The sequence below is a fragment of the Enhydra lutris genome, unplaced genomic scaffold (assembly GCF_002288905.1).
Source record: "Enhydra lutris kenyoni isolate GAN:26980312 unplaced genomic scaffold, ASM228890v2 scaffoldscaffold26, whole genome shotgun sequence".
In the NCBI taxonomy this organism is placed as follows: domain Eukaryota; kingdom Metazoa; phylum Chordata; class Mammalia; order Carnivora; family Mustelidae; genus Enhydra; species Enhydra lutris.
The window spans coordinates 23,929,659-23,954,544 of NW_019154110.1; the positions used below are offsets into that span (position 1 = coordinate 23,929,659).

The 24,886-nt window shown below is 50.6% G+C and overlaps 1 protein-coding gene across 2 annotated transcripts in view; it reads left to right on the top strand.

The window, feature by feature from the left end:
* Positions 1 to 14,287, top strand: part of LOC111151637 (suppressor of cytokine signaling 7) — a 28,533-nt gene extending 14,246 nt beyond the window's left edge. For both annotated transcript variants that reach the window (XM_022509760.1, XM_022509761.1), the window contains 4 exons: positions 670 to 798; positions 5,842 to 5,977; positions 6,400 to 6,550; positions 10,051 to 14,287. In XM_022509760.1, the coding sequence (XP_022365468.1) occupies positions 670 to 798; positions 5,842 to 5,977; positions 6,400 to 6,520 (386 nt within the window). In that variant the 3' untranslated portion in view covers positions 6,521 to 6,550; positions 10,051 to 14,287. The remainder of the gene's footprint in view (positions 1 to 669; positions 799 to 5,841; positions 5,978 to 6,399; positions 6,551 to 10,050) is intronic.
* Positions 14,288 to 24,886: the final 10,599 nt, after the last annotated feature.

Below are 24,886 nucleotides of genomic sequence, written 5' to 3' on the forward strand. Positions count from 1 at the left end.
AATGGAATTTTTAATGGAAGCCTTGTGGGTCTTTAAGTTGCCAGTTTGCAATGGAGCATTTGTCTTCATCTTTTTAAGTGATACTGTAAGAGTAGCTAGAGAGACTCAGAACTGTAGTTCTCTTGGATTCCGTCCCTTTTGTGGGTGATTCCTTTACACTTAGTGCTTGAATTTTGGGTTTGTTTTTAGTCACGGGAGTTCATATTCCCTATTGCTTTTGGGTTTGGGGTGGGATCTTTGCAACATACCAGGGGTGGGGGTAGCTTTGGAAGTTAAAGAAGAAAAGACTAGAATTTGGTGTTTTGTGCCTAACACATGAATGAGATTTGCAAAACTACTCTTCCTTTCTTGGTTGACTATTCTATGAATGCTTGAGCACAGACCTTCCTGAGGGGATGGCATTTCAATTGGCTTTTTCTGTGGCAGTCTTTTTTAATGGTCTGTGATTTAAGGATTTGTGTTTATACTAATGTCTTATTAAAGACGATTTCTTTCTTTCCATTCATTGTGGAGCAGAGGGGAACAGGTGGCTTCAGGGACCTCTGTCTGACTGCTTGCCCACAAATGACCCTCCCAGAATTGCAAATTGTTAAAATGTTCAAGTAAGCTTCCCAGATGCTTTAAAAGTAAGTTTTTACATCTTTATCTCTCCCTAATTTTCCATGGCAGGAACTTTCAGTCTGTGGTGTCACCCCAAGTTTGAGGATCGTTGTCAGTCGGTGGTGGAATTCATCAAGAGAGCCATCATGCACTCCAAGAATGGGAAGTTCCTCTATTTCCTGAGATCCAGGGTTCCAGGTGAGGCTAGAGTTACATTACGTAGCTTCCTTGGGCATCATGCAGTGTTGTATCAACATGTGTCCCCCTGCCTCCCGGAAAGAGCCACACTTCCTTGACGTTGTTTTTCCTGGCTCTTATGGCAGCCGCTCTTCCTGGAGTCCAGTGGTTAAGTCCCTGCTCCTGAGCATTAATCCTTTGACGTACTGAGAAGGAATCTGCTTCTCAGACCACACGGATGAGAATATTTAACATGTGAATATTTAACATTCAGAGGTGTCCCCTGTCCCTGATCTAGGCATCTGACGCTTCCATGTGAAGCAGAGGGGCGAGAACTTGCTCAGGCTGTTTCTACGGGAACAGGGCAGATAAAAGAGTATTCACTAGAAAGGCCATGGTGAGTGGCAGAGAGGCTGAATTCAGTGGCCGTCTGCTGTGGATTTTGTCTGTTCGTACGAAACTTGTTATTAAAGACTAGGTAGTTCTTGTGTCTTTTATCTCTGCCAGCGACAAATATAAAGACATCTCTCCATTTGGAAGCATTGGGTAGTTCCCATCCCCCGTCCTTACTGGTGTGGTTATATAGCCTTTCTGCCCACAAAGTAGGGAGCTGTCTGTATCATCTCTACAGAGGGGAGAGAAGGGGTGGTTTGGAGGAGTCTGTCTGCTTTTCTAAGGTTGGGGAAAAGCAAAATGATGAGCATATTAATTGAGGGATTTGTAAGATACAAACAGAACTTAAAATGAGAACTTCATGCATTCCCAGTGAATCAAATTAAGATTCTTAAACAATCTGTGTGCCAAGAAATTGCTCTAAAAAGAAGTTCCAGGGGAGCCCCAGGCAGAACATCAGTAACAGAATTGAGCCAGGTTACAGGAATGTGTTTAATAATCTTGGTGATTTAAATAAAGCATGACAGGGTGAGAACTGTATTAATTCTCACTTCATTTCGTATTTGCCTCAGTGCCGTCAACATAGTTGGATCTTGTGCAGTTGACTTGGTTAAAGGGAAAAATTAGAATCCTTTCTTACAGGAATTGACTAGTAATTTTTAAAATTTGTGGCTTTTGGAGGTTATTTATTTAAGAAACACTTATTCTGTAACTCAGTATCAAAAATAAGCCACATTTCTACCTTTAGATATATCATAGCCTCAAAGAGAGGACAGGTAGGAAGAAAAAGGCAAGAGCACATGTAGAACTCAGTAAAAGGCATGGCGGTTGGTGGTGGATAATTGACAAGGTCTGGGAAAGCAGCTCTGTTTATGCGTGAACCAGGGAGATCGTCTCAGAGGATTCTGGAATCTGGAGCATGTAACTACCTGTAGAGTATTTGAGAGACTTTGCAGAGTCCTAGACACTCTGCTGTAGCTCATTTCATTCTACAGATGTGCCCTGTTTGCAGAAATTTTAACCAAGATTCTTAACATTGGTAAGGGCTCGAAATTGTAGCGGTTGCTACTATTTATTGACTATGTGTCCTGTGCCAGTTACTTTGTCAGGTACTAACAGCTCGCATTTCTTACAACAACCCAAAGTTAGCTAATAGATTGGTCTGTTGATAGATAAGACCATTTTCATTTGCCAGTGAAGAAACTGAGGCTGAGAGGCTCCAACGGGAGGTCCCTTTAGCCGATCAGGGCTCAAGTCAGAGTTCCAACCCAGGCTCAACGGACTCCAAAGCCTGTGCTTTATCTGCTGCCAGTCTGTTACTGGGGAAAACTAACAGCAAGCAAATTGAAACCTGAGTTCGCGGAGATTTGTGGAGACTGCATAAGGAAGTCAGCAGTGTGTTTATTAGTGGAGGATGTCTTTTGAGGACCTGTGAGGAATGCTCCAGAGAGGATATCTGTTTGCACTTAAAACTCTAATCAAGCTGAGAAGGCAAAGCAGAGTTCGTATTTGCTCCCACACCATAAGTGACCTCTCTTTGAAGGATTGAGGCAAAAGCAAAGCCAGTATTCTCCTTTACCATTGTTTGCTGTCCTCCTTTGCTTGTCGTAAAAGTCGAGGCATTCTGGGAGGTTGATTCTGTGAGGGACTTGGCATGAAGAAGAGGTAGTGATTAGCATTTGGGTTGAGCGTTCTCAGCCTGCACCAGTCAGTGGATTCTAAAAGGAGCCTGTTTGTTGAGACTTCGGGATGATGATAACCCAATGCCTACAAGGGCAGGTGTTAGTTCATTTAACCCTTACAAAATCCTTTAAAGGGATACTACAGTCTCTCTTCTTTTTTTTCTTTCCTTTCTTTCTTTCTTTTTTTTTTGATACAGATTAAGAAACTGAGGTACAGTGGGGGTAACGGGGTGGCTCAGTCGGTTAAATGTCCTTCTCTTGATCTCAGCTCAGATCTTGATCTCAGGGTTGTGAGTTCAGGTCTCACATTGGGTTCCTTGCTGGGCCTGAAACCTGCTTAAAACACACACACACCAACACCAGCAACAGCAGCAACTGAGGTACAGTGAGTTGCAGAGCCAGGGTTCAAAGTCAGGTTTTCTTTCCGGCTCAGCACTAGGGCGGGGTGCACTAACAGGGCCTGCAGGCTGGTGTTAAAAGAGATGCCAGGGATCATGGGAATCATAAAACTAGGACTAACAGAAAAGTTCTGGATGGTGGCAAATCAGAAGCAGAAGGAAGGAAATGAATTGAAATAAATGGAGTAAGTGGCATCAAGGGAGGGACCCTTAGTAAAAATAAAAATGATGGCCCCTAATCTTAGTTTCTGCTTTATCTCTTTTTAAGAGAGGAGCATGGTCGTAACAAAACTGAGGTCACTGTCTGCATCTCAGTCTGGTCCACCAGGCAGCAGTCTCAGAAAGAGACTGTGATTGGATTAGCACAGAACCCTTGATGCTGTTTGAGCCAAAACTCAAAAGTGAATCTGTCTCTCTTAGTTGGGAGGACCTTTATCATCTGTGAAGTGCATAAAGAGAAAAAACTTTTTTTTAAGCTTTCATTTTATTTTATGTTTTATTTTATTAATTTATTCGACAAAGAGAGAGATCACAAGCAGACAGAGCAGCGGGCAGAGAGGGGGAAGCAGGCTCCCTGCTGAGCAGAGAGCCCGATGCAGGGCTCGGTTGCAGGACCCTAAGATCATGACCTGAGCTGAAGACAGAGGCTCAACCCACTGAGCCACCCAGGTGCCCTAAGATTTTATTTTTAAGTAAGCTCTACATTCAACATGGGGCTTGAACTCACAACCCTGAGATTAGGAGTTGCACGCTAATCTGAGCCAGCCAGGCACCCCAATACCTTTTGTTTTTTCATTGCACTTTGAATTGCACAACATTAAGGAAATTGGTCTCTCTCATAACCATCATTAATCTTATAATTATTTGTTCAGTGACAGGTTTTCCCTGTGTCCCAGGGTTTCTTAATTCTGCACTATTGACATTTTGGCCCGGAAAATTCTGGTCTTCAGGGAACAGTTTGGTTTGGCAGAATGACCTGTGTGTGGGAATGCTCAGACTTGGGAAGAGATTTGTCACCCCTAACCTGGTGTTTGTTGGGGAGAGAAAAAACAGTGAAGTGGCCAGAAACTGGATTGGTGCCCAGGAACCCTGGTATGAAGGACCAGAGGAAGGTTCCTGGTGGTCACGGTCCACCTCACCCTTTCCCTTTCTGCTGTCCTGGTGTGTGTCTCACATTTATTTCCATTTCTAACCTCTTCTGCTAACATGCTCTGGATATGAGAGCTCCAGCTGTTTGCTGCGTTTGGGGCAAACAGTAAGTGGTCAGGCTGACCCCAGGGAATATCAGAGAATTAACGGGTTTCAAATTGCTATTTGTGAACCCGAGGCTAAAAATAACACAATTAAATAGGCAAGTATATATGGTCATTAAAATTCAAGTAGGCAAACGATCAGATAATTTTATGCTACTTATTATCCTGATCTCTTTAAGCATAGGTCTGATAGTACTGTGTCTTTGGGAATAAATAATTAGATACATAAATTACCTTTGTTTTTGAAACATCATGTTGAATTTAGCATTATTACAACCCGCCCCGCAAAAGCTTTCTGTTTGTCATAGTTTAGTTACTCAATTTTAATTTACTAAAGAATATTTTTTAAACATAGGAGAGAGAGGGTAAATTCAGAGACCTTTGAACCCAATACCATTTTAAAACACTTGAGTTTAAATATATTGAAGAGAGAAATCCATGTGTGATGTATGTATGTGTGTATGTGAGCAGAGAGGACCATTCATGAGGGTGGAAGAGGGCTACAGTGCTTCAAAGGATAAGCCCCAGAATTGAAGGGATAGGAGCAAGGAGAGGCCTGAGAGAGGCTGATCATGAATCAAAGTGCTGGGGCTGTCCTGGACAGCGCCCTCGTCAGACAGCAGAGGGGCAGATGCTCTGGGGAGACGCCTGAAGAACCCTCCTTTGAGGTTCTGTGGGCTCAGCTCTTCCTCAGACAGAGCGGATGCTCATGGCAGGCCGGCTTTGTGGGTTCTGTGCTGCGATCAAGTTCTTTGAGCCCAGTAGGCCTCAGTTTCTTCATATGTGAAATGGGGATAATGGTGACACCTGCCTCAAAGTATAGTTCTGAAGACTGAATGACTTAAATGTGTTAAAGTCAATCCTACTTGTTTAGTAACAGTGTAATACGTATTTTGACTTTTTTCTTTTTTAGAAAGTCTGTTATCAGTGACCATGCAAAGGCTCTGGGAGACAATCTGCAAGCTTTAATTTTTTTTCGTCTCACCCCTTCAAACAAAATTTTAAAATGTTTGAAATTAAACTCCTGAAACAGTAGATATGTTATTTTCCAACAAGTTGTGTCCTCAGAATTTCTTTTGATAGGACAGCGGCCGACAAGAGAACTCTTTCAGAGATTTTGCAGCTCAGATTCTTTCTGAGAGCAGTTTGCTTATTTACCTTCTGTAGCCCCTTTGTTTATTGAAACCAGAATATTCTTTGTTCCTCTGCACCAGTTTCAGTGTCCCTGCCATTGTGGATGTCTCCGTTCTGCGGCACTGACCCCTGGGTGGGGCTGGAATTTCGCAGTAGTTAGCAGCGTTGTTCCTTCTGAATATGTCTTGGTTTTCATTCTTGAAGGACTACCACCAACTCCAGTCCAGCTGCTCTACCCTGTGTCTAGATTCAGCAATGTCAAATCCCTCCAGCACCTTTGCAGATTCCGAATCCGACAGCTCGTCCGGATAGATCACATCCCGGATCTCCCACTGCCTAAGTAAAACGGGGTCTTGCGGATCGGGGCTGGGATGGAGGTGTAGTTAGAAATGTGAGTGAGGCCTGCCCGCTGATGGCACAGGCAGAGCCTGGTGCCCTTCACAGGCATCCTCCTTTCACTTCTCATGTGTCTTAGCACCTAACTCTAGAAGCGTCACATGGCAGCTAGAAGGGAGGAAGGTGTGTGTGTATGAGACTCCCTTCTGTAGTCTCTACGAAGAGTGGAATGGAGGTGGTAAGAGGGAGGGAGACAGAACTATAACAAGTGAGAATGTGGCAAGTTTCTTAGGTCGGCCGAGGGTTTTTTGTGTATTCCCGGCCATATAAGGGTTGAAGAAGAAGGAGGGCTTGAACAGAGGGGGTCTTTTGCTTATGGTCTTTGCAAATAACACTTCATGTGTATTCCTCTTTTGTTTTTCATAGACCTCTGATCTCTTATATCCGAAAGTTCTACTACTATGATCCTCAGGAAGAGGTGTACCTGTCTCTAAAGGAAGCGCAGCTCATTTCCAAACAGAAGCAAGAGGTCGAACCCTCCACGTAGCGAGGGGCCCCCTGCTGATCGCCACCACGGGTATGAGCTCACTGCCTCACTGTCCAGCCGAGTCTCTTCCCGGACAGTTACTGTCATGCACTGGGCCTCACCTCCCTCCCCCACACCCCGTGCATATACTCCTGATCCAGGCATCTGCCCAGAGAGTCACAAAGTCTGATAATGGGGGTCCCCCAGGAGGCACATACACCAAATGGTAGAAGAGCAGATAGGCATAAGGGGCTTAAAATGTATTTGCCAAGCAACGTGCAAGCTAACCACCAAATATAAACAAGGAGGAGGACACAGAAATGTAGCTAAGTGTGCAGCCTTCTCTCATACTTTATCTACCTGCTGTTGCACAAATAACATGGAAAACAGGAAACCAAAGGGAAGGATAATGTCATCAAAGAGAACACAAACATGCCTTTCATCGCAACAGCATGCACTTCAGTGAGAACTTCCAGGTCCAGTGGTTTGGAATGTGAGGGTGAGGAAAACAAGCTTGCTTTTCTAGTGAGGGTTCCACCTGGACCACTGAAGAGTAAACGATCAAAAAGATTAAGTGAATTAGCTAAGGGATCCATTTATCGAAGAGGCTCTTCTCCCGTCACTACTTTAACTGAATTCTACTCATTAATTTCCCCATAAAATATCTTGGAATACTGGTTTGTGCAGATTGATTCTAATTAGTCTTTTAAACTGCTTTCGTGGAGGCACTGAAAGGTAGAGGTGAGTAGGAAACAAAATTGCCAGAGAGTCATGAGTTTGGTGCTTTGGGTTACCTGCGAGATCTCACATTCTCATGACCCGCCAGGGGCGGTGACCCCATCTGCTCTTCGTGTAGGCTGTCCTCCTTGTGCACTGACTACGTCTGCTTCCTCTCCAACCTTCTTTGTTCCCCAGCGCCGTCTCCCACACGAGACAAACTAGGGAAGAAACCCACAGCGAAACGGTCTGAGGATGAAGGGAATCTTCATCTCCCTACGCTCTCTGCTCTCTTCGTAACTGGAGAGCGTGATGACTGGCATTTATGCCCCCACGGGTTTTCCTGGGCCGTGGCTAAGGTGAACCCAGCTGTGTGCCTCCCCTCTTAGCTCTAGAAGTCCCTGATTCTATTCTATGTGGGGGAAAGCGCTCGAGCTGGGCTAACAAAGATTAACAAGGAGAGAAGGAATGAAAGAAGAGAGATCAAGAAATCCTAACTCTGGGACACTGCAGAGCTTTAACTTAGAGCATCCTGGACTGGGTGTACATCTTGTCATATCTTCGATTATATGCAAGTTACAACTTCTCCCTCGGAAGCGACTCCTAAAACATCCAGATGTCCTGGCGGCTGGGGGTTTTCTCTGTTTCGCAGCTTGGCTGCAGTTAGGATGGGAAGGTAGGGGGGCGCGCTGACACACATCGTTGTGGAGGAATCAGGACCCACTAGTTAGAGCCCCTCTGTGGGTGTTGTGCCTCAAGAGGACCCCTCCCCAGCAGCACAGTCAGAGGTGGGCTCGGCGCAGGGGTTGGGGGGTGGCGCTCCCAGCTTCAGCAGGTGAGGAGTAAATGACTAACATGGAGCCGAGATGTTTCGGGGTGAGAGGGGCTTGCTAGCTGAAAGAAGTGTGAAGCCGGGGTGGTTAGACTTATCCTGTGTGGCTCTGGGGGTAGGACAAGGGCCATGATGGATGTAAGGTGTAAGGAGTTCGACTTCAGTCCCACTTCAGAAGAACTGTTTTACCAGACAGGTCCAAAAGCGGAGTGGATTTCCACAGGCCTTAGTGAGCTCCCTACAGGGCTCTGCCTTCAGCTCTGTGTTCTTGTTAAGTCCCCAGTGTGGACCGGGAGGAGCGTGCTGGGCGAGGTGGTCTATGGCCCTGACCTCGCGGAGCTGCCATTCTCATGAGGAGAGACAGACAGGAAGCATGTAAAGAAGTGAATAGGCTAATTGCAGTTGACCGTCTGTTACGAGGAATAAAACCTGGTGGAGTTTAGTGATTAGTGGTGGGATAGTGGTACTCAAGTTTGGGTGATCAGGGTAGGCCCCTGTGAGGAGATGTCTGTGAGATCTGAATATCTCAGCTGATCATCTGAATATCAAGGCAGAGCGTTCTGGGCAAGGGGGTCCAGTGAATATAAAGGCCCTGAGATGGGAAGGGATTTGATCCGATGAGGTATAGGCCAGGGGTAGCCAACTGTCTTGAGTATGGGGGAGGGGGTGGTCATGTATTGGCAAAGGGTTGAACTGAATGAACTCTCAGGGTATCTTTGGTGTGTGTGACACCAGGATCGTTGTCTATGGCAAAGAATAAGCATCTTGCTGTCCTCACTCCTGATTTAGACCTTAGGGCCCCTTGAAAAGGGAAGTGACGCTCATGAAGGGAGAATCTTTATGTTGTAGAATTTGGCCCCTATGACTTCCTGTCGGTCAGGCTGATGTTAATTTGGGGAATTCTGAGTGGGCCACTTGGTCTGTGCGTGCTGTTACCTGGGGAGTTTCATGTTGGAGTGCTTGGAGTCTGCAGACAGAGTGATAGGTGGGACGATGCCCTTCTTAAATCAGAAACCACATTGGCCTTTGTGACTGTGTCAGTCCTCTTCAATAGCCAGAAGCAGCAGAGACCTGTGGCTGTTCCCAGCTGGGCTCACCAGGGGTTACTCCAGTTTTGTTCAAGATTTTATTTAGGGGCGGCTTGGGGCCTCAGACAATTACGTGTCTGCCTTCAGCTCAGGTCACGATCCCAGAGTCCTGGGATCCAGCCCTATCCCACGTCAGGCTCCGTACTCAGCAGGAAGTCTGCTTCTCTCTTTCCTTCTACCCACCCCCTACTTGTGCTCCCTCTCTCTCAAATAAATAAAATCTTAAAAAAAAAAAAAAAGATTTTATTTAGAGAGAGAGCAAGCGGGGGAGGGGTAGTGGAGAGAATCTTAAGCTGACTCTGCGCTCAGTTCAGTCTCTCCACCCTCAGACTATGATCTGAGCTCAAGTCGAGTCAGATGCTCGGGGCACCTGGGTGACTCAGCTGATTGGGTGTCTCCCTTCAGCTCAGTCATGATCCTGGAGTCCCAGGATCGAGCCTGTGTCCGGCTCCCTGCTCAGTGGGGAGCCTGCTGCCCTTCATCTCTCACTCTTGCTCTCTCTCAAATAAAATCTTTAAAAAAAAAAAAGAAAAGAGATGCTCAACCAATTGAGCTACCCAGGCGCCCCCTTTTTCTTTCTTTTTTAGTCCCTGGAGCAGGTGAGCCTCAGGAAAAGAGTAGGGGGGATAAGTGGGTGGAAAATTAAGGGGCAAGGGAAATAGAAGTGAGGCGATAGGACAGAATACATTTGTCAGTTATTTTAGGACCTTTTTTTGGCGTCCAAGTCATGGGCTATTCAGGCCCCCCAGCAAGTGCTGTTGTTACATCCTGAGCCCTCCCCACGGTTTGTGGAAGCCTTTGGCTATCCAGAGTTCTCCTTTGGGGCTGTACTTTGCCAGCTCCTGAGGCTGGGCTCTTCTCCATTTGCTTCCACTCCATTGAGCTGCTCTCGTTTTTTTCCTTTTTTCACCTAGGCATTTGGTTGCCAAGCTCCAGTTTTGAAGAACCAAATGAAGCTACTGTGGAAGGGGGAGTGAGGAGAAACGAGGGAGTTGGAAGGGCTGAGATCCTCCGTGCGAAGACTTTGGTCCCCCTCGCAGCCCTGGGGCTTGGAAGAAGCACACGACCACACTCTGTGCGCGGGGCTCCACCTCGTCACGCCCAGCCCCTGCGCTACCCTGGAGCTGGACGAGCTCCTCGGAAAACTGGAAGAAGTCTCAGCACTGTTCCTTTTTTAGATGTTTTGTTTTGGATATTTGCATTTCTCGGTATGGAAAACTTCCTTTAAAGGCAGCTGGGGTCTGTGCCCATTGGACTGGAAGTGGTGCCAAGGGTGAGCCAGGTCCGAGGGAGGGATGGGGTGGGAGGGGATTGCCAGTGACGGTCATTCAGCTGGTGCCAAAGGCAGAGTGTGAGTGTTCACCGTTGACCTTGAAGAAGGGAAGAGAAGGAGTCAGAAGTGCAAATCGAGTTGGGAGTTTCTGAGGGATGAGGATCCTCTTCTGTTTGAGCATGGGTAGCTTCAGTGGGAGCAGGGAAGAAGTGAGGGTGGGTAGTCTCGAATAGAAGATTGCTGAAGAACTGGCAGAGGGCCTCTGGCAGGGAAAGCAGGGACGCCTCACATCCTTTTCCTTTAAAGTTTAGGAACCTGGTTTCAGAATCACCTCTCATAGAAGCTGTGTTAGTTTTGTCATACTGAATTCCTCAGTTTTGTGACCTCAAGTCAGTCCCGTTCTTCCTCCACCCTCCTCCCCTCCCCTTGAGATAACTGTACATTTCACTCTGATCATGGTAGCATCATTCCTGTTGCTTCTGCCAGCTGCCAAGGCAATAGAGCAATCGACTTCCTCATCACCTGAGCAGTTGAGAGCCCTAATCATGAGCTGCTAAAGTTAATGGAGCATGCTTCCAGATTCTTAATGGCAGACTATACCCATGACTTAGGAGTCAGTGTTACTTATCTCCATATGTCTGTCAGCGAGTGAGAGGGAATATGGAGAATGGGGAGAAACGAAGCTCTCGTGATAGCGCTCTTCCGAGAAGCTCTCCAGTGTCTCAGCCTTAATGGAGTGTCTTTGGATCAGAGAAGAGGAGAGCGTTGGATCTCGTGTTTTTAGGTTTATCCCTGTTGTCCCACTTCTGGGATGGGAGGTAGCAAGGGCTTTTTTATTTTCCTGTTTTTTCTAGCAACCTAAACATTTTCCCAAGTCTGATCCTGTTTGCCTCCCCCTTCATTGGGAAGTCTGTCTGGTGCTGATTTGGGAGTTGTCCACCTTCCAGACAGAAATGGAGGAGTGGAGTGGGTGGGGGGTGAAGCTCCGGTGTGTTTCATGGTTGTTGAGTTTTTCTGAAGTGGGCCATTGTCAAGTCATTATGTCAAGATATTATGTCAAGATATTATGAGTTTGCTTTTCTGTAGAGTTACTCTGGGGAGAGGTTTGCTGTTAAGATGTGAAGATTGAGCTGTTTGCGTGTTTACTGCTTTTTTTCGTACATGTTCCATTAGCCTACCTGGTTCCCCTGGGTTTATATCTGCCTCGTCTCATGAGATAAATGGTATCTTCAGGTTTGTGGTTTCCTGATGGTTTGGGGTGAGGCCCCAGTGTCTTGGTAATTTATAGGACTGCCTCATCTGGAAGCGCTGGCCTTCTGCCTTATGTCTTGCATGGAATGACCAGTCTTCCTCCTCATAGCGGAACAGGAAGGAAACGTGCATTGTTATCTGTCTGGAAAGAGGGGGTCACAAAATGAGCTTCGTAGCATAAACATAGCCCACCTCTGATGTGTCATGAGGCACCTCTTTTCTGCTTGGGTCCCATGGGAGTGTCACCAACCAGTGAAGACAGTGGTCCCGGAAATTGGCTGAACCTGTGAGTCTCGCCTCTTGAGGGTGCGGATGAACTTGCCGTCTTGCAGAAGGTGCCCCCCAGCTCGAGAGCCCGAAGTCTGCAATCCATCGGGATCCTTGAGTAGCTGACGTGCAGCTCTTTGGATTTTTTGGGCCTTTTTTCTTTTAGACATTTCAGCCACCCATACTTTTTAAAAAATTCTTTTTTTATAGTGTGTTTTAATGCATTTCCCTGGCTCTGGGGTAGATATTGTGAGAAACACAAGAGGGGAAAGACACCATATCTGGCCTAAGGGAGCTTTTAAGTGACTGCCCCACGTGCAGCAGCTGCAGAATGACTCTGTGTGGCAGCAAGAACCAAGGTCTGTCTTTAAAGAAATTCAGCTGGGTAAGATCAGGACAGACCAGATGGTCTGGGAGAGCTCTGTGGCAGTGAGGCCTTCGGGTCCTAGATGAGGTAAGACAGACAGGAAACACACAACAGAAACATGGAAACAGCAATCTGCAGGGTGTTCTGAACAGGACACAGCCCCAGGTTAGGCGACGGTGTCAGTCACTCCTTTCTCAGGGCCTGTGGTTTCGATGGAAACTTGTAGTCATCAGGCAAGTCTCAGTGCTGAGGGCTTGTGATGGTGAAGTGGAATCCAAAGCCAGAAGTTGGCTGGTTCCTGCCCGTGGCCAGGGGCTTCACTGCTCTCAGTGTAGTCCAGGGAGGGAGGCAGAGCCCTTGTACCCCTTGTGGTACCAGAGGTTTCCACTGGACAATTCCTGCAGTCAGGTCCAGAACCAAACCAGCTGAGGAGGCATGATCCAAGCTCACCACCATCCTTCTTTCTCCTTCTGGGAGAGCGTAGTATGCACACGTGTCCGTGATTTGTCTGTGTGCTAGTCATGGCCCAGGCTATAGCCTAGACCTTCCTCAGTAGAGCAAGACAGTTACACAGGGAGAGGCAGGCTCCATCGGGAGGTGAGGGGAGGAAGAAGCGGGAGTGGGGCAGCTGGCTGAGCGGCCTGCCTGGTCAGAGAGGGAACAGGAGTGGCTGCCCTGTCGCCAGCACTCCCCTTCATCTTTCCAGGCTGGGCCCACTCCTCCTTTGCCAGTTCTGTGTCGTGCTAATCGAAATGCAGTCCACAACTCAGTCCTTTTTGCTTGTTGTATTTTAAAGTCACAAACTGGGAAAGGTTCTCACCTCCAGGGACCCATCATTGATTTTGCAACCCACAATTAATGGGTCCTTGCCTGTGTGACCCTTACTTGTTCGTGATTGATCTACTGTAACCTTCCTCAGGACAGGTGTGAACCACTGTGAGCTAAGAGACAACTATTGCTACAATTTGCTGTTGCTTGAAATTCAAGTGCTGTGGCAGGAGCACAGAATAAGGAGGGTGGGGCTTTGCTCTGAGGACTAGGGAAGTGGGTAACGGCTGGGAGTTTGGGACCGTTGGCGATGGCTTTGGCCCGGTGGCCAGCCTGTGCCTAGATTAGTGAATGTGAGCCGCTGCCTACAGCGTGCAGGCTTCTGAGAGGAGAGGCTTGGTGGGGAGCTCGCCATTAGGGTTTCTACTCCTCCTCTCCTCCCTCTCCCCAGGGGCTGATGGTGTCAGCCTCCCTAAGGTTGGGAGTGCCGCGGAGACGGCTGCAAACCCGCCTACGGTGCACATCCAGGAAGAACTGGGGAGCCGCGAGGGGGCTGAGTGCTCACACATCCGGGTATGAGAGCCAAAAGTAGAGCTGGATGCCCCGGGGTGCCTGCCTTTTTGGCCCTCACCCTAGGCCCCCAAAAGGGCAAGACTGCTTGAAGCCCTCAGGTCCCAGCAGGAAACGGGGCTAGGTGAGACTTTTCCCTTAGGTTAGACCCTTTCCCTGCCCTGCTGCCTTTGCCTTGGCTTTGAGCCCTGGAAATGGAGGGCGAGGTGCTGGGATCTGGCTCTCTGGCTGCAGGAAGGAGCTCTGAAAGTCAGTGTGTGTGCGTGTCCGCGTGTGTATGTCCGTGTGTGTGTCCGCATGCGTGTCTTCATTTGCAGGGGTCTTGCTACCGGTTGGGGTGTTGAAAGCCTCTCCATTGTGGGGAGACCTGCCATTTGTTTTCCACTTTAAAGAGAATGACATGCCCCCTGTCCCTAAGGGAGGAGCTTTTGAGTTAGACATTTTCCCTATGGGAATCCTCTTGGTTTGGTTTGTTGTGGGGGGGTGGGGGGTGGATAACTGATTTTTAGCTCTAATTGTCAACACAGCTGTTCTTACACTGAATTTGTGCTATTGCATACATGTAGCCATCTTTCTTTTCACTGCAGCAGTGTTTATCAGTAGTTCAAAATGATTTATTTGCTCCTGGGGAGTAAAAATCTTTTTTATTAAAAAAGAAAAAGAAAAAAAAAAGGAGAAAGAAAGCAAAGTGTGGCTCCCTCCCCCCATGATAGCTGGAGGATTAGTGAGCCTCAAAGCTCAAGAAGGCAAAGTTGAGTCTGCCAGTCCCTGTGACTTATCCTATTTTGACATCGGAGCCTTCGTGCTCAGCACAAAAGGACAGGAGGCCTTGAGAAGATGGAGAGCAAAGCCTTGGAAGGAGTGAGGTGGGGTTTGGACCATAGAGATGGAGGCACTGGGGGACTCAGGTGCTGCAGTTAGAAAAACAGAGTAAGGAATTGTATTTAAAATACTGATTCTCTAATCTGCCAGGGAAAGACCTTTCTTTGCATACAGATTCCATACTGTCATTGTCGTTTTCATCGCTTCTTGACCTTCCTGGTAGGGCTTCCCGTGCTGTCCTCTGTGCCCCTCTCCCATCCTTTCCCACTCCCATCTACCTCTAGGAAGCCAGTCCTGCACACTGAGTCTGTGACTTGCCTTCACGCTCATTTCATCTCGGTTAGAGGGTCCCTGGAACTGCTCCCTGCCTCCCCCCCTCCCTGCCGCCCCCGAAGTGCCAAGAGGTGCGAAGGGGCAGGTAAAAAGCAGCCAGCCGTGGTGGGGGGACGTGAGTGTTTGGTTGCAGCCGGACGGCAGTCTTTGCTCCTGGAGAGAGGGTGTGACGAGAACCAAGGACTCTGTTGATCAGAACCCAGGAGCTCATCCACTGCTCCGCCCGGCTCAGGTAGGGGCGGGCAGGCTGGTCTGGCTCCTCCATCCCTGGTGCTCCCTTGAACGGGACCCTGCCCCCTCACCGTTCCGCCCAGCACCTTTTCCAAGGGACAAGCATGATCCCGGCACCGCTCCGTGGGCAGGCCGGTCATTGGGATGCCCAGACTGGTACTGCCTGTGGCACGGCCACTGCTGTACATTTTTTGGTTGTTTTTAAGAAACTCTGTGAAGAGGGGTGTCGTTCTGGGCTCAGGGTGGCTGCCAGCCCTTCACCAGAAGGGGAGCCACACCCCTGCAACCACTTCTGTCCTCATGTGCCGCCCCACCCCGCCCTCCTCCAAGCCAAAGCGTGGCCTGGCTTTTGTCTTCCCGTTTCGTTTTCCTCCTCTCTTCCCCCTTTTTGTGCTTAATTTATTAAAATAGTTGCTGTATAATTTATTTTCATAAACTATAAAAAATTACTAAATGGTTAAAATAGACTTGCAGGCCAATCTTAAATGGGGTGGGAGGGTCTGCGGGTGGGGTGGGAGAAGGGAAAGATGTTTTGATATAAACAAAACAAATGCACTTTGGGTGTGTTTTGGTATTTTTCTGGGGATAGATGGGTGGGTGTTGGGCTGTCCCTGTAGATTAGTTCCAGAACCGGGTGTTTGTATATACTGTATTAATAGGCATGTGTGACTCTTACAAAGGGACGTTAGTAGCTGCTGCAGGTCCTGTTTGGAAACCCCTTGTACAACTACCAGTTTTTTGTAAGTGTCAGTGCGGGAGACATTGGACTCTTGTGTTTGTATCTCCTTTTTATGATTGCTGTACTGACCCATGTCTTTTTGGGGAGGGGTGAAAAGAGATTTGAAATAAAAATGTTTAGAAATTACTTCAGGTGGTTTGGGTTCGTGTTTGTCAGTCCTTCTCTCGTCTCCTGGACTCCTCACATCACCACCAGCCCCGTAGAATCCGAGGACCCACCCCTGGTGACTGGGGCATCTCTGTGATGGGAACCAAGCCGGTGCCTCCAGAACTGGTCTTGTCAGAATTAGAGATGTTGGAAAGTTCCCCAGGCCCATGGCCATTGCTCAATGCTGCTTTCTCCTTCCCCGGGAAGTGCAGGAGAATTCCAGTGCCCGTGGCATTTTTTGGGTTGGTGAGCCATGGGGTGGGGCTGTGGCTAGGCAGAGTGCGCGTGTCCCCGCAGCAGTCAGTCCCCACGTTTCCCCGAACCGGCAGGCAAGGTTTCTCATGAGTTTAACCTGCATCTTTCTTGTCTTGCTAAGCCCAGTCCCTCTTGAACCATGCTCTTTGGAGAGAAAAGGAACAGAGTGTTTCTCTGACAACCGTGTGTACTCGGAGCCACTGGAAACTCCCTTCTTCACTTCCCCACCTAACCCTCTCCAAGTCCCCTACTTAGGGGGCCACTGTACCACCTTGGCACATTGAGGGGCATTTCCTGCAATTTCTCTGCATCCTCAGAGCAGCAAGCATGCTCCGTGAGCTAAAACCCAGTTTGAGGGAGTTGCGTTTTCACAGGACTGGTGGAAAGAGCCACCCCAGGGGAGTCTAGGAAGCCCCACTAGCCTGAGTCACAAGTCCCTGGCCCTTGTTAGGGTGAGACAGTGTGTCGGTTCTGTAACAGGGTGAATTTCTTTTTTTTTTTTTTTTAAGATTTTATTTATTTGACAGAAATCACAAGTAGGCAGAGAGGCAGGCAGAAGAGAGAGGAAGGGAAGCAGGCTCCCCACTGAGCAGAGAGTCCGATGCGAGGCTGAATCCCAGAACCCTGGGATCATGACCTGAGCAGAAGACAGAAGCTTTAACCCACTGAGCCACCCAGGTGCCCCGACAGGGTGAATTTCTGATGGAAGTTTTCTTCCCTTTTCGAAGGGAAGTTGCGCCAAGCTACGGAGGGTGAACAACACTACGAGGGAAAATGCTTAACCCAGAACCAGCAGTTCAAATGCCCTCGTGGCCACGGTCTGCACACAGTTGTCAGTTGTAAGGACCCTAAGGACCCTCAGCTCACACCATCAGTCAATAGTGTTAGTGCGTGGGGCGCCTGGGTGGCTCAGTGGGTTAAGCCTCTTCATTCGGCTCAGGTCATGATCCCAGGGTCCTGGGATGGAGCCTCACATGGGACTCTCTGCTCATCGGGGAGCCTGCTTCCCTTCCTCTCTCTCTGCCTGCCTCTCTGCCTACTTGTGATCTCCCCCTCTCTGTCAAACAAATAAAATCTTTTTTAAAAAATTAATTAAAAAAAAGTGTTAGTGTGCATTGCTTCAAAGCAGAGGTGCAGATTTTCATAATTTCAGACGAGCATCAAGCGTCGTTCACAGTTGAGATGACTTAACTTCTTAGGCTCGTTAGGAAAGACAGCTACGGGAGCCTCTGACTTGGGTGATTGAGCTCAGAGAAGGAGAGGCATTCTTTTGGTAACAGTAAACCCCAAATAAGTAAATCAAACGGCCCCCTGCCCTCCTCTTTGCCCCCAACACCTGACGCCACCTATGTCACCCCCTGTGTTCCTCAGCCATTCTCTTCAGCCATTACTTTGATTCTGTCCCCAAGCCTGTTCCCTGTCACATAGCAGGTGGTGCCCCTCCCCCCTCCGTCCTGGCGTGTGTCCCCAAGGGTGAGGATGAGCGTGAGGGTGAGCAGGGAGAAGGGAGTTTTCAGTCTCTCTGGGTTCCCTCCCACCTCGCCTCTACCATGAGCGTCCTGTGTCTCATGGTTTGAGGGTCTGTCGGTGCCACTTGGATTCTGGAGAACAACCCTTTCATCTGGCACTCAGCCAAAGGCTCGGGCTTTGACTCCAGCTCTGAAGAGGCATGAGCTAAGTCACTGCTGGCCTCTCGTGGAGCCCTGTCCGAGAAATTTTTTCAGGAGGAGTTTTGACCAGGCTAATCGCATGCACTGATCCCTGTTCACGCTTTGACTTTGTCTGGCCTCCGTTGCCATGTCCTAATTTAGACGTCCCCCTTTTCACACCTGGGCAATTCCAGCAACTTCCCAGCTGGTCTTTTTGCATCTTGTCTCCTCTCTCCAGTCCTTCTAAAAAGTCCTTCCCAAGAAAAGATGTGCTCAAGTCCCTTCCTTAGTTGATGACTCATCCTAGAGCAGAAAATCTTCCCTCCTCAACTTGGCACCCAACTGTTTCTCCTTCACCTGCCACACAGACTGCACTCTGGTCGTGACACACGCAGTGTCCCCCGAGGACAGCATCCCTTCTCCTGCCACTCCACCTTCCCTCATGCTGGGGGGCCCTTACCTGTCACTCTCTCCACCTGGAAACTACTCCTTCAAGGGTTTGCTCCGGGACCATCTCTGGAATTGTCACCAGCCACTTGTAGCCCAAACCAGTCCTCCCTCCTTGGCCATCTGTTTGTTGACGCATCTGCCTGCTTGCTCATCCTGACCTCTGGTCTGGGAGGGACGGAGCCCAGGTCCTGCTCCGTTCTCTCCCTGCCCCTGGGGCTGGCCCAGTTGAGCACACTCACCAAGGTGGTGGTGGTGGTGGTGGTTGAGGAAAGAGGACATCAGCCGCCCTCCTGGGAGTGCTGCTTGCTCTCCCAGCCCAGCCAGCCTTGAGCCTGGATTTTCACCTTTCACACAAGGCAGCTTCCGTAGGGGGTTCTTAACTACGAAACGTCAGTTCTCTTCAGAATTTCTCAAGGAATTGGAGTTTGAGTGGTTGAAGTAAGAGTGTGAATGATGTAACATGACTGTAACGCAAGGTAGCCCAAAGGTGGGGTGTAGACCACTTCCTACCGCAACCAACAGTGTCACAGCACCAGGGCTGTCCTCTGGTGGAACGTGCTCCCCACGTAGGGTCAGCAGGCTTTGTCCAGCCACGCGGAGTTACACGGAACCATCTACCGTCCCTGGTGAATTCTCCTCCAACAGAAAATCTGCATTTATTTATTTTTTAAAAATATTTTATTTATTTATTTGACAGACAGAGATCACAAGCAGTCAGAGAGGCAGGCAGAGAGAGAGGGGGAAGCAGGATCCCTGCTGAGCAGAGAGCCCGATGCGATGGGGGGGCTCCATCCCAGGACCCTGGGATCATGACCTGAGCTGAAGGCAGAGGCTTTAACCCACTGAGTCACCCAGGCGCCCCGAAAGTCTGCATTTAAAAAGCTCAGCTCAGGGGTGCCTGGGTGGCTCGGTTGGTTAAGCCTCTGCCTTCAGCTCAGATCATGATCCCAGGGTCCTGGGATCGCCTGCTTCTCCCTCTTACTCTGCCCCCCTGCTCCTCCTCTCTGTATCAAATAAATAAAATCTTTAAAAAAGAAAGATAAAGGCTCAGGCACCCTTCTTCCTATCCTGGGCTTTGGGTCTCATCCCGCATGGTGTCACAGCCTGGCTTCCCCCACCCACCCCGCCCACTTCTGAGAACTTGGTTTTGTTTCTGCGCTTTCATTCTGCAAATCCATGGGTGATGAGACAGGTGGAGAACAGGCGAGCAAGGCTACCTAGCTTTTTACGGGGAGGGAAAACTAAGCGTGGGCAGGTCACCGCTGAGCCTGGGCGTAGTTTGGAAGGTTTGAAATGGGACGGGACAGTCTGGCTGCAGCCATCCTGTGTGGGAGATTTGTAGTTAAAATTTCCTAAAGTTTCTCTGCACATTGGGTGTCATCCCCTGGCGCCCCTTCCCTGCTACAGCCACCCTCCGCCATGCCCTCGTGTCAGTGACGAATAGGGCCATAGGGATCCATCTCCTTTTCTTCTGGATGGAGGGCTCTTTCCCTGAATGGACACCATATGCAGAAGGCAGTACAAGCCCAGCTTTAGACATGAGCTCTTATTGCTTGTGGACAGTGGGTTCTGTGTCTTGTTCATCTGCTCTGTCCCCCGCCCCCACCCCCCGGGGCTGTGCCAGCCCACTGACAGGTGCCCCCTGGATGTTGGCAAAGGCAGCCAGGCCAGCCCTGGAGGCAGCCCTGGGGTTAGGTCCTCTGAGCTGGAATCACCTTCGCTGCTGAATGGGGGTGACCGGGACTGGGGGGTGGACTCGACACCGGGATGGGGATTCACACGGGAAGCAAGCGAAGTGGGCAGAGAGCGAACCCAGAATGCCTTGTTTAGTCTGTGGAAGAGGCGTCAGGGGAGTGTGCAGGGGCTCTCAGCCAGAGCAAGGGTTGGTGAGCCTGACTCACTCAGGCAAAGTGTTGGTGTTTTGTTTTGTTTTGTTTTGTTTTAAGATTTATTTATTCATTTTAGAGGGAGGGAGAGAGAGAGAGAGAGCAGGAAGGAGGAGCTGAAGGAGAGGGAGAGAGAGTCCCAAGCTAACTCCAAGCTAAGCTAAGCGCCGAGCCCGTCGTGGGGCTCGATCTGATGACCCAGAGATCATAACTTGAGCAGAAACTAAAAGTAGGTCGCTTCACAGACTGAGCCACCCAGGGGCCCCAGGCAAACTTTTTAAAACTCACCCTGAGACTAAAACACGCTCCTAGAATCTCAAGGGGCTGGGTATGGGGGCTGGTGGGGATTGGTAAGAAGCGGGGATGGAAGGTCTCAAATGCATCTGACGGGTCCTTTGTCCCCTCTCCATGCTGACACCCCCTCGTTCCCACGCTCCGGGAGGACCCCGCTCCCTCACTTGCGAGTCGTGTGATCTCGGACCATCTATTTATGCTTTCTTAGTCTGTCTCCTCTTGTGAAGAGGGAGAGTACTTTTACTTACCCCATGAGTGAGTAAATGAGATAATGCATGTAAAATGCCTGGTACTTCTTCAGCACTCAATAAATAACCACAGGCACTAATTATTATCATTATTAGTGGCATTTTGAAGAGAGGGACTGAGAGCTTTTTGCCTTCTCTAAAGCAAAAGGAAAAATGGAAAGATTTCAGGGCTGTCACCAGAGGTTGCAGCGAGGGGTGGGCTGGAGGGAGGAGGGGGGACGGTTTCGGGAGGATAAGGCTGGGCAGGCAGGTGCGGGGGCGGTGGGTGATGGGAACAGGTGGCACCGGGTGAGTTCTTAGGTTTTTCCTGCCACCTAGCGGCGCCTCTGGGCTATGCCACCCAGCTGTCCCCTCTGGTCTGACTGGGCGGCAGTGGGGCGAGGCTGGGTTTAACATCCCAGAGCACAGAACCTCCAGTCCTCTTCTGCTGCCTCCATTTAGTGCCCTGTCCCCTCGGAGACCCTGGCCTGGGCACATCCTCCACATGGTCCTAGCATGTGGAACAAGACTCCTTTCTCCAAGTGCAGGGATGGGGGAAGGCTTTGTTCTCTTGGCTCCCGGGCAGAATGAGGAGCTGGGGCAGACACCCCAGGAGCTGGCAGAGACCTCCCCCAGGCCCCACCCTGTCCCCCGCTGGCTTGATGGCCACCCCAGGGGAATGCCAGGCCTCCCCCAGACCCATCTTGGTGTCTGCGTCGGGTTTTATTGAATTCTCTAAAGATGTGCGACCCTGAGCAGAGCCTGGGTCAGCGTTCTCCTGAGCTTTCCCATCCAACCTTCTCCAGAGAATTTTGCCTTTGTCTCTGGGATGAGAGGAGGGGGACAGAGAGCTGCAGCCTGAGCACCCCTCCACCCCCACGTGAAGGACCGGGTGGGGGGGCCTCTGAGCCAGCTCCGCCTCTGGGGCTTGTCATTTCCCTCCCCTAGGGGAGGCACCAGCCCCTCCAAGGAGGCTGCCTGGAATGATATCCTCCTTGCATCATGTCTAGCTCCTGCTTCAAAGGCAGCTGTGCCTGTTTGGTGAGGGGTCTGACCTTGGGTGAGGGGTTTTAGGAGGAGTCCGGGAGCTACATGCTGGGCTGGGGATCTGGAGCCGCGCTTCCACAGGCCCCCCGCATCTGCCACCCCCCACACCCTCCATGCCCACTTTTCCTCTCAGGGCCTGGTTAGAGCCTCAGCTGCAACGGGGCCAGAATTGCATCATTCTTGGCTTTGTTCACAGAGCAGCAGGTGGAGGAGCGCCCGCAGTCCATGCCCCCCCCTTCCTGCTCATCTCCTTCCACTCCCTCCTGGGTAACCCTTCTCCTTCCTCCCTTCTCAGACTCACGACACCCCCACCCTAGGAGTAGCCTGCCTTAACCGTGGCTCTCAGATCCCCCCCCCCTCCCGCTTCTCCTGCTCCCCAGGGAGCCCTTGAGGCTCCAAGGGGAAGGGAAGGAGGCTAGGGAGGGGTGGCTGGGGGGGGTAGGGGGCGGAGCAGAAATCAGCATCACAGGGAAACTGCCCTCCTCATTTCTGTTCCCCACCCAGTGGGAGGCAGATGCCAACCCCAAAGAAACATCTGGTTGTAGCCAGGGTATGGTCTCCCAGAATTTGGGAACAAGGTTAAAAACTGTCACCTGATACACGAAAGCTAATAAATAATCAACATAAGGTGAATGAACTCAGCTCTTTGTAGAAAGCACTCAACTTTCATTGATGGTTTATGTGTCTGTCAGTGGGCCCAGAATATTATACTCCCACCCTGATCTCCCACCAACCCTGTGAGGTGGTGCTGTTATCACTCTTGGCTTATGGATGAGGAAGCTCAGAGCTCAGACGTGAATGCACCACCCAGCTACGGAATGGCAGACATGGGACTTGAATCTTGGCCAGTCTCCCACTGGTGGGGCTCAAAGCTTCTCAAAGAGATGGTTGGAAAGTTTGGTGCTGACCAGGCTGGGACTTCCCCCCGCCCCCCCTCCCCGCCCAAAAGGAGATTTTTGCCCAAGACACTTTTTTTTTTAAAAAGATTTTATTTATTTATTTGATAGAGAGAGACACAGAGAGGGAATACAAGCAGTGGGAGAGGGAGAAGCAGGCTTCCCACTGAGCAGGGAGCCTGATGCGGGGCTTGATCCCAGGACCCTCGGGTCATGACCTGAGCCAAAGGCAGATGCTGAACAACTGAGCCACCTGGGCGCCTCTGCCCAAGACACTTATTAAGAGACAAGACAAATGTCCTTTTAATCTTATGAAGGAGATTCAATAAGATATATGTCAAGAGACCTGGGCTGGGCCCTGCCCTCCTCTACTGCTGCCCCTCTACGGTAAGGCTGTGGCTGAAGGTTCTGGGCCACATGGGGAGGAACAGTAAGAAATAAAGAGCCAGAGCCTGTCGAGGCCCTGGGCAGCCAGGGAAGAGGGAGGACTGGGAGGCTGCACACATGGATCTTGCAGTCCTCACAGGGACCCTCTGCTTATGGGGCTTCCTGAATAACTTCTGGGTTTAGCATTCTAGCCACTGTGACTTTGGCTAGTAGGAGTCTATTTGTTAGGGCCCGCTCAGCATCTCTGGGGACAGGCAGTTCTCAGCCTTGCAAAGCCCAAGCCCAGACTTTAGGTCTAGCCAGGCAGCAGCTGTTCCAGAAGCCCATCGTGGGTGGCTGCTGCCGCCACAGCCGCCACCTCCTCCTTGTTTTCACTTCCCAGTGTCTGCTTCATTCCTGAAAGAGAATCAGTGGGAAACAACTAGGAAGAATGGAGCCTGCCTTCACAGCCCAGGGAGGCCCAGCTCCACCAGGACCTGGGAGAGGCGGGGTCATGGTCTGGGGTACATGCATGCTGGCCATTAGCACTCTTCCCAGTCTCCTGTCTCTTTAGCCCAGGACAGGCTCCCTCTGAAGAGACAAAGGGCCCCATTGACCCCCTAGCCTTGTGACCTCACCCAAATCTGTCCCTCCCCTCCCCAGGCAGCCAGCAGGGCTCTCACTCATTTGGGTAGCAGACAGCGGGCTGAGAGGGCATGGCAGGGGAGCCGAGAGAGGGGGCAGCCAGCAGGGCAGGGAAGACTGGGAGTGTGTGGTGAGTCCCCGCCAGAACCCTGAAGAGATGGGTGGCCCAGGATGAGGGGCTGCCAGGACTCCTGGCTGTAGTTCCAGGAGCAAACAGCAAATACCCCACAGGGCCAAAGTGTGGGAGGACCGGGGGAGTCCAACCTCAGCCCCAAGCCAGGCTGCCCCTGAGCTCAGGGCCTCCCCGGCCTGCATTCCTGCCTCCCTCCCCCCAGTATGTCCCCCACACCCAGCCTATAAAGCCCCCTTTGTCTGGGCCCACTGAGGATCTTAACTTGCCCCATCTGAGCTTCCCGCCCTCTGCCCCCTCACCCTCTGGTGCCCAACAAAGAGTCCAGGGTGCAGTGGGAGGGGGTAAACCCCCCTACATGCCAGCCTGGGCACTGGCCTGGGGGGGTAGGGAGTTGAGGCAGCCAGCCCCTGCCCACCAATGCTCTCACCCTGCTTCCAGCCTCAGGGCAGGTTAATTCCCAGCCCTGTCTGCTCTGGACTCCTCACTCCTGGGCAGCATGCCGGCCTCTCACATGCCTGCTCATGTGACATCGCCCTCAGTGCGGCCCCATCCAGTCAGGGGCAGGACAGAGGGGCAGTGGGCCATCAGGAGCCACCTCTGATGGGGGGGGGTGTCAGTGGGGTAAGTGGTCTCTTTGACACCTCTTTGGTCTCAGGTGCCTAGCTGGCATTGGGGGCTTCAGAGGACCCTTCTGTGGCAGTGGGCCTGAGTTCAGCCCCTCCTCCCACTTGGCATATGCCTGGGGCAGGGCACCCGGTAGGCGACAGGAATCTCTGTCTCTGCTCCCCACACCCAGCCGAGGACTTCAGAACACATTTGAATAGAGGCTGGATCCTGACAGGAGGGATGACGCCTCCCCACCATCTCCTGTCCTCACAAGGTCACAGGATCCAGACCCCTGCTCACGGGCAGTGGGGGGCAGGGGGAGTGGAGGGGGCAGTGCTGTGTCCCTATGTGTCCCAGACTCTGTGGGTGTCTCTGATCTGCTCTCAGGCAACCCCGAAGGAGGGGCATCAGCCTGGGAGACAGTGGTCTGGGCCACGGGGTCAACTCTGTCACCAGGCTGCCGGGTGACCTCCAGCAAACCCTTCTGTGGCCCCTGTAACCTGAAGGGTGGGACCCTTCTAAGTCCTA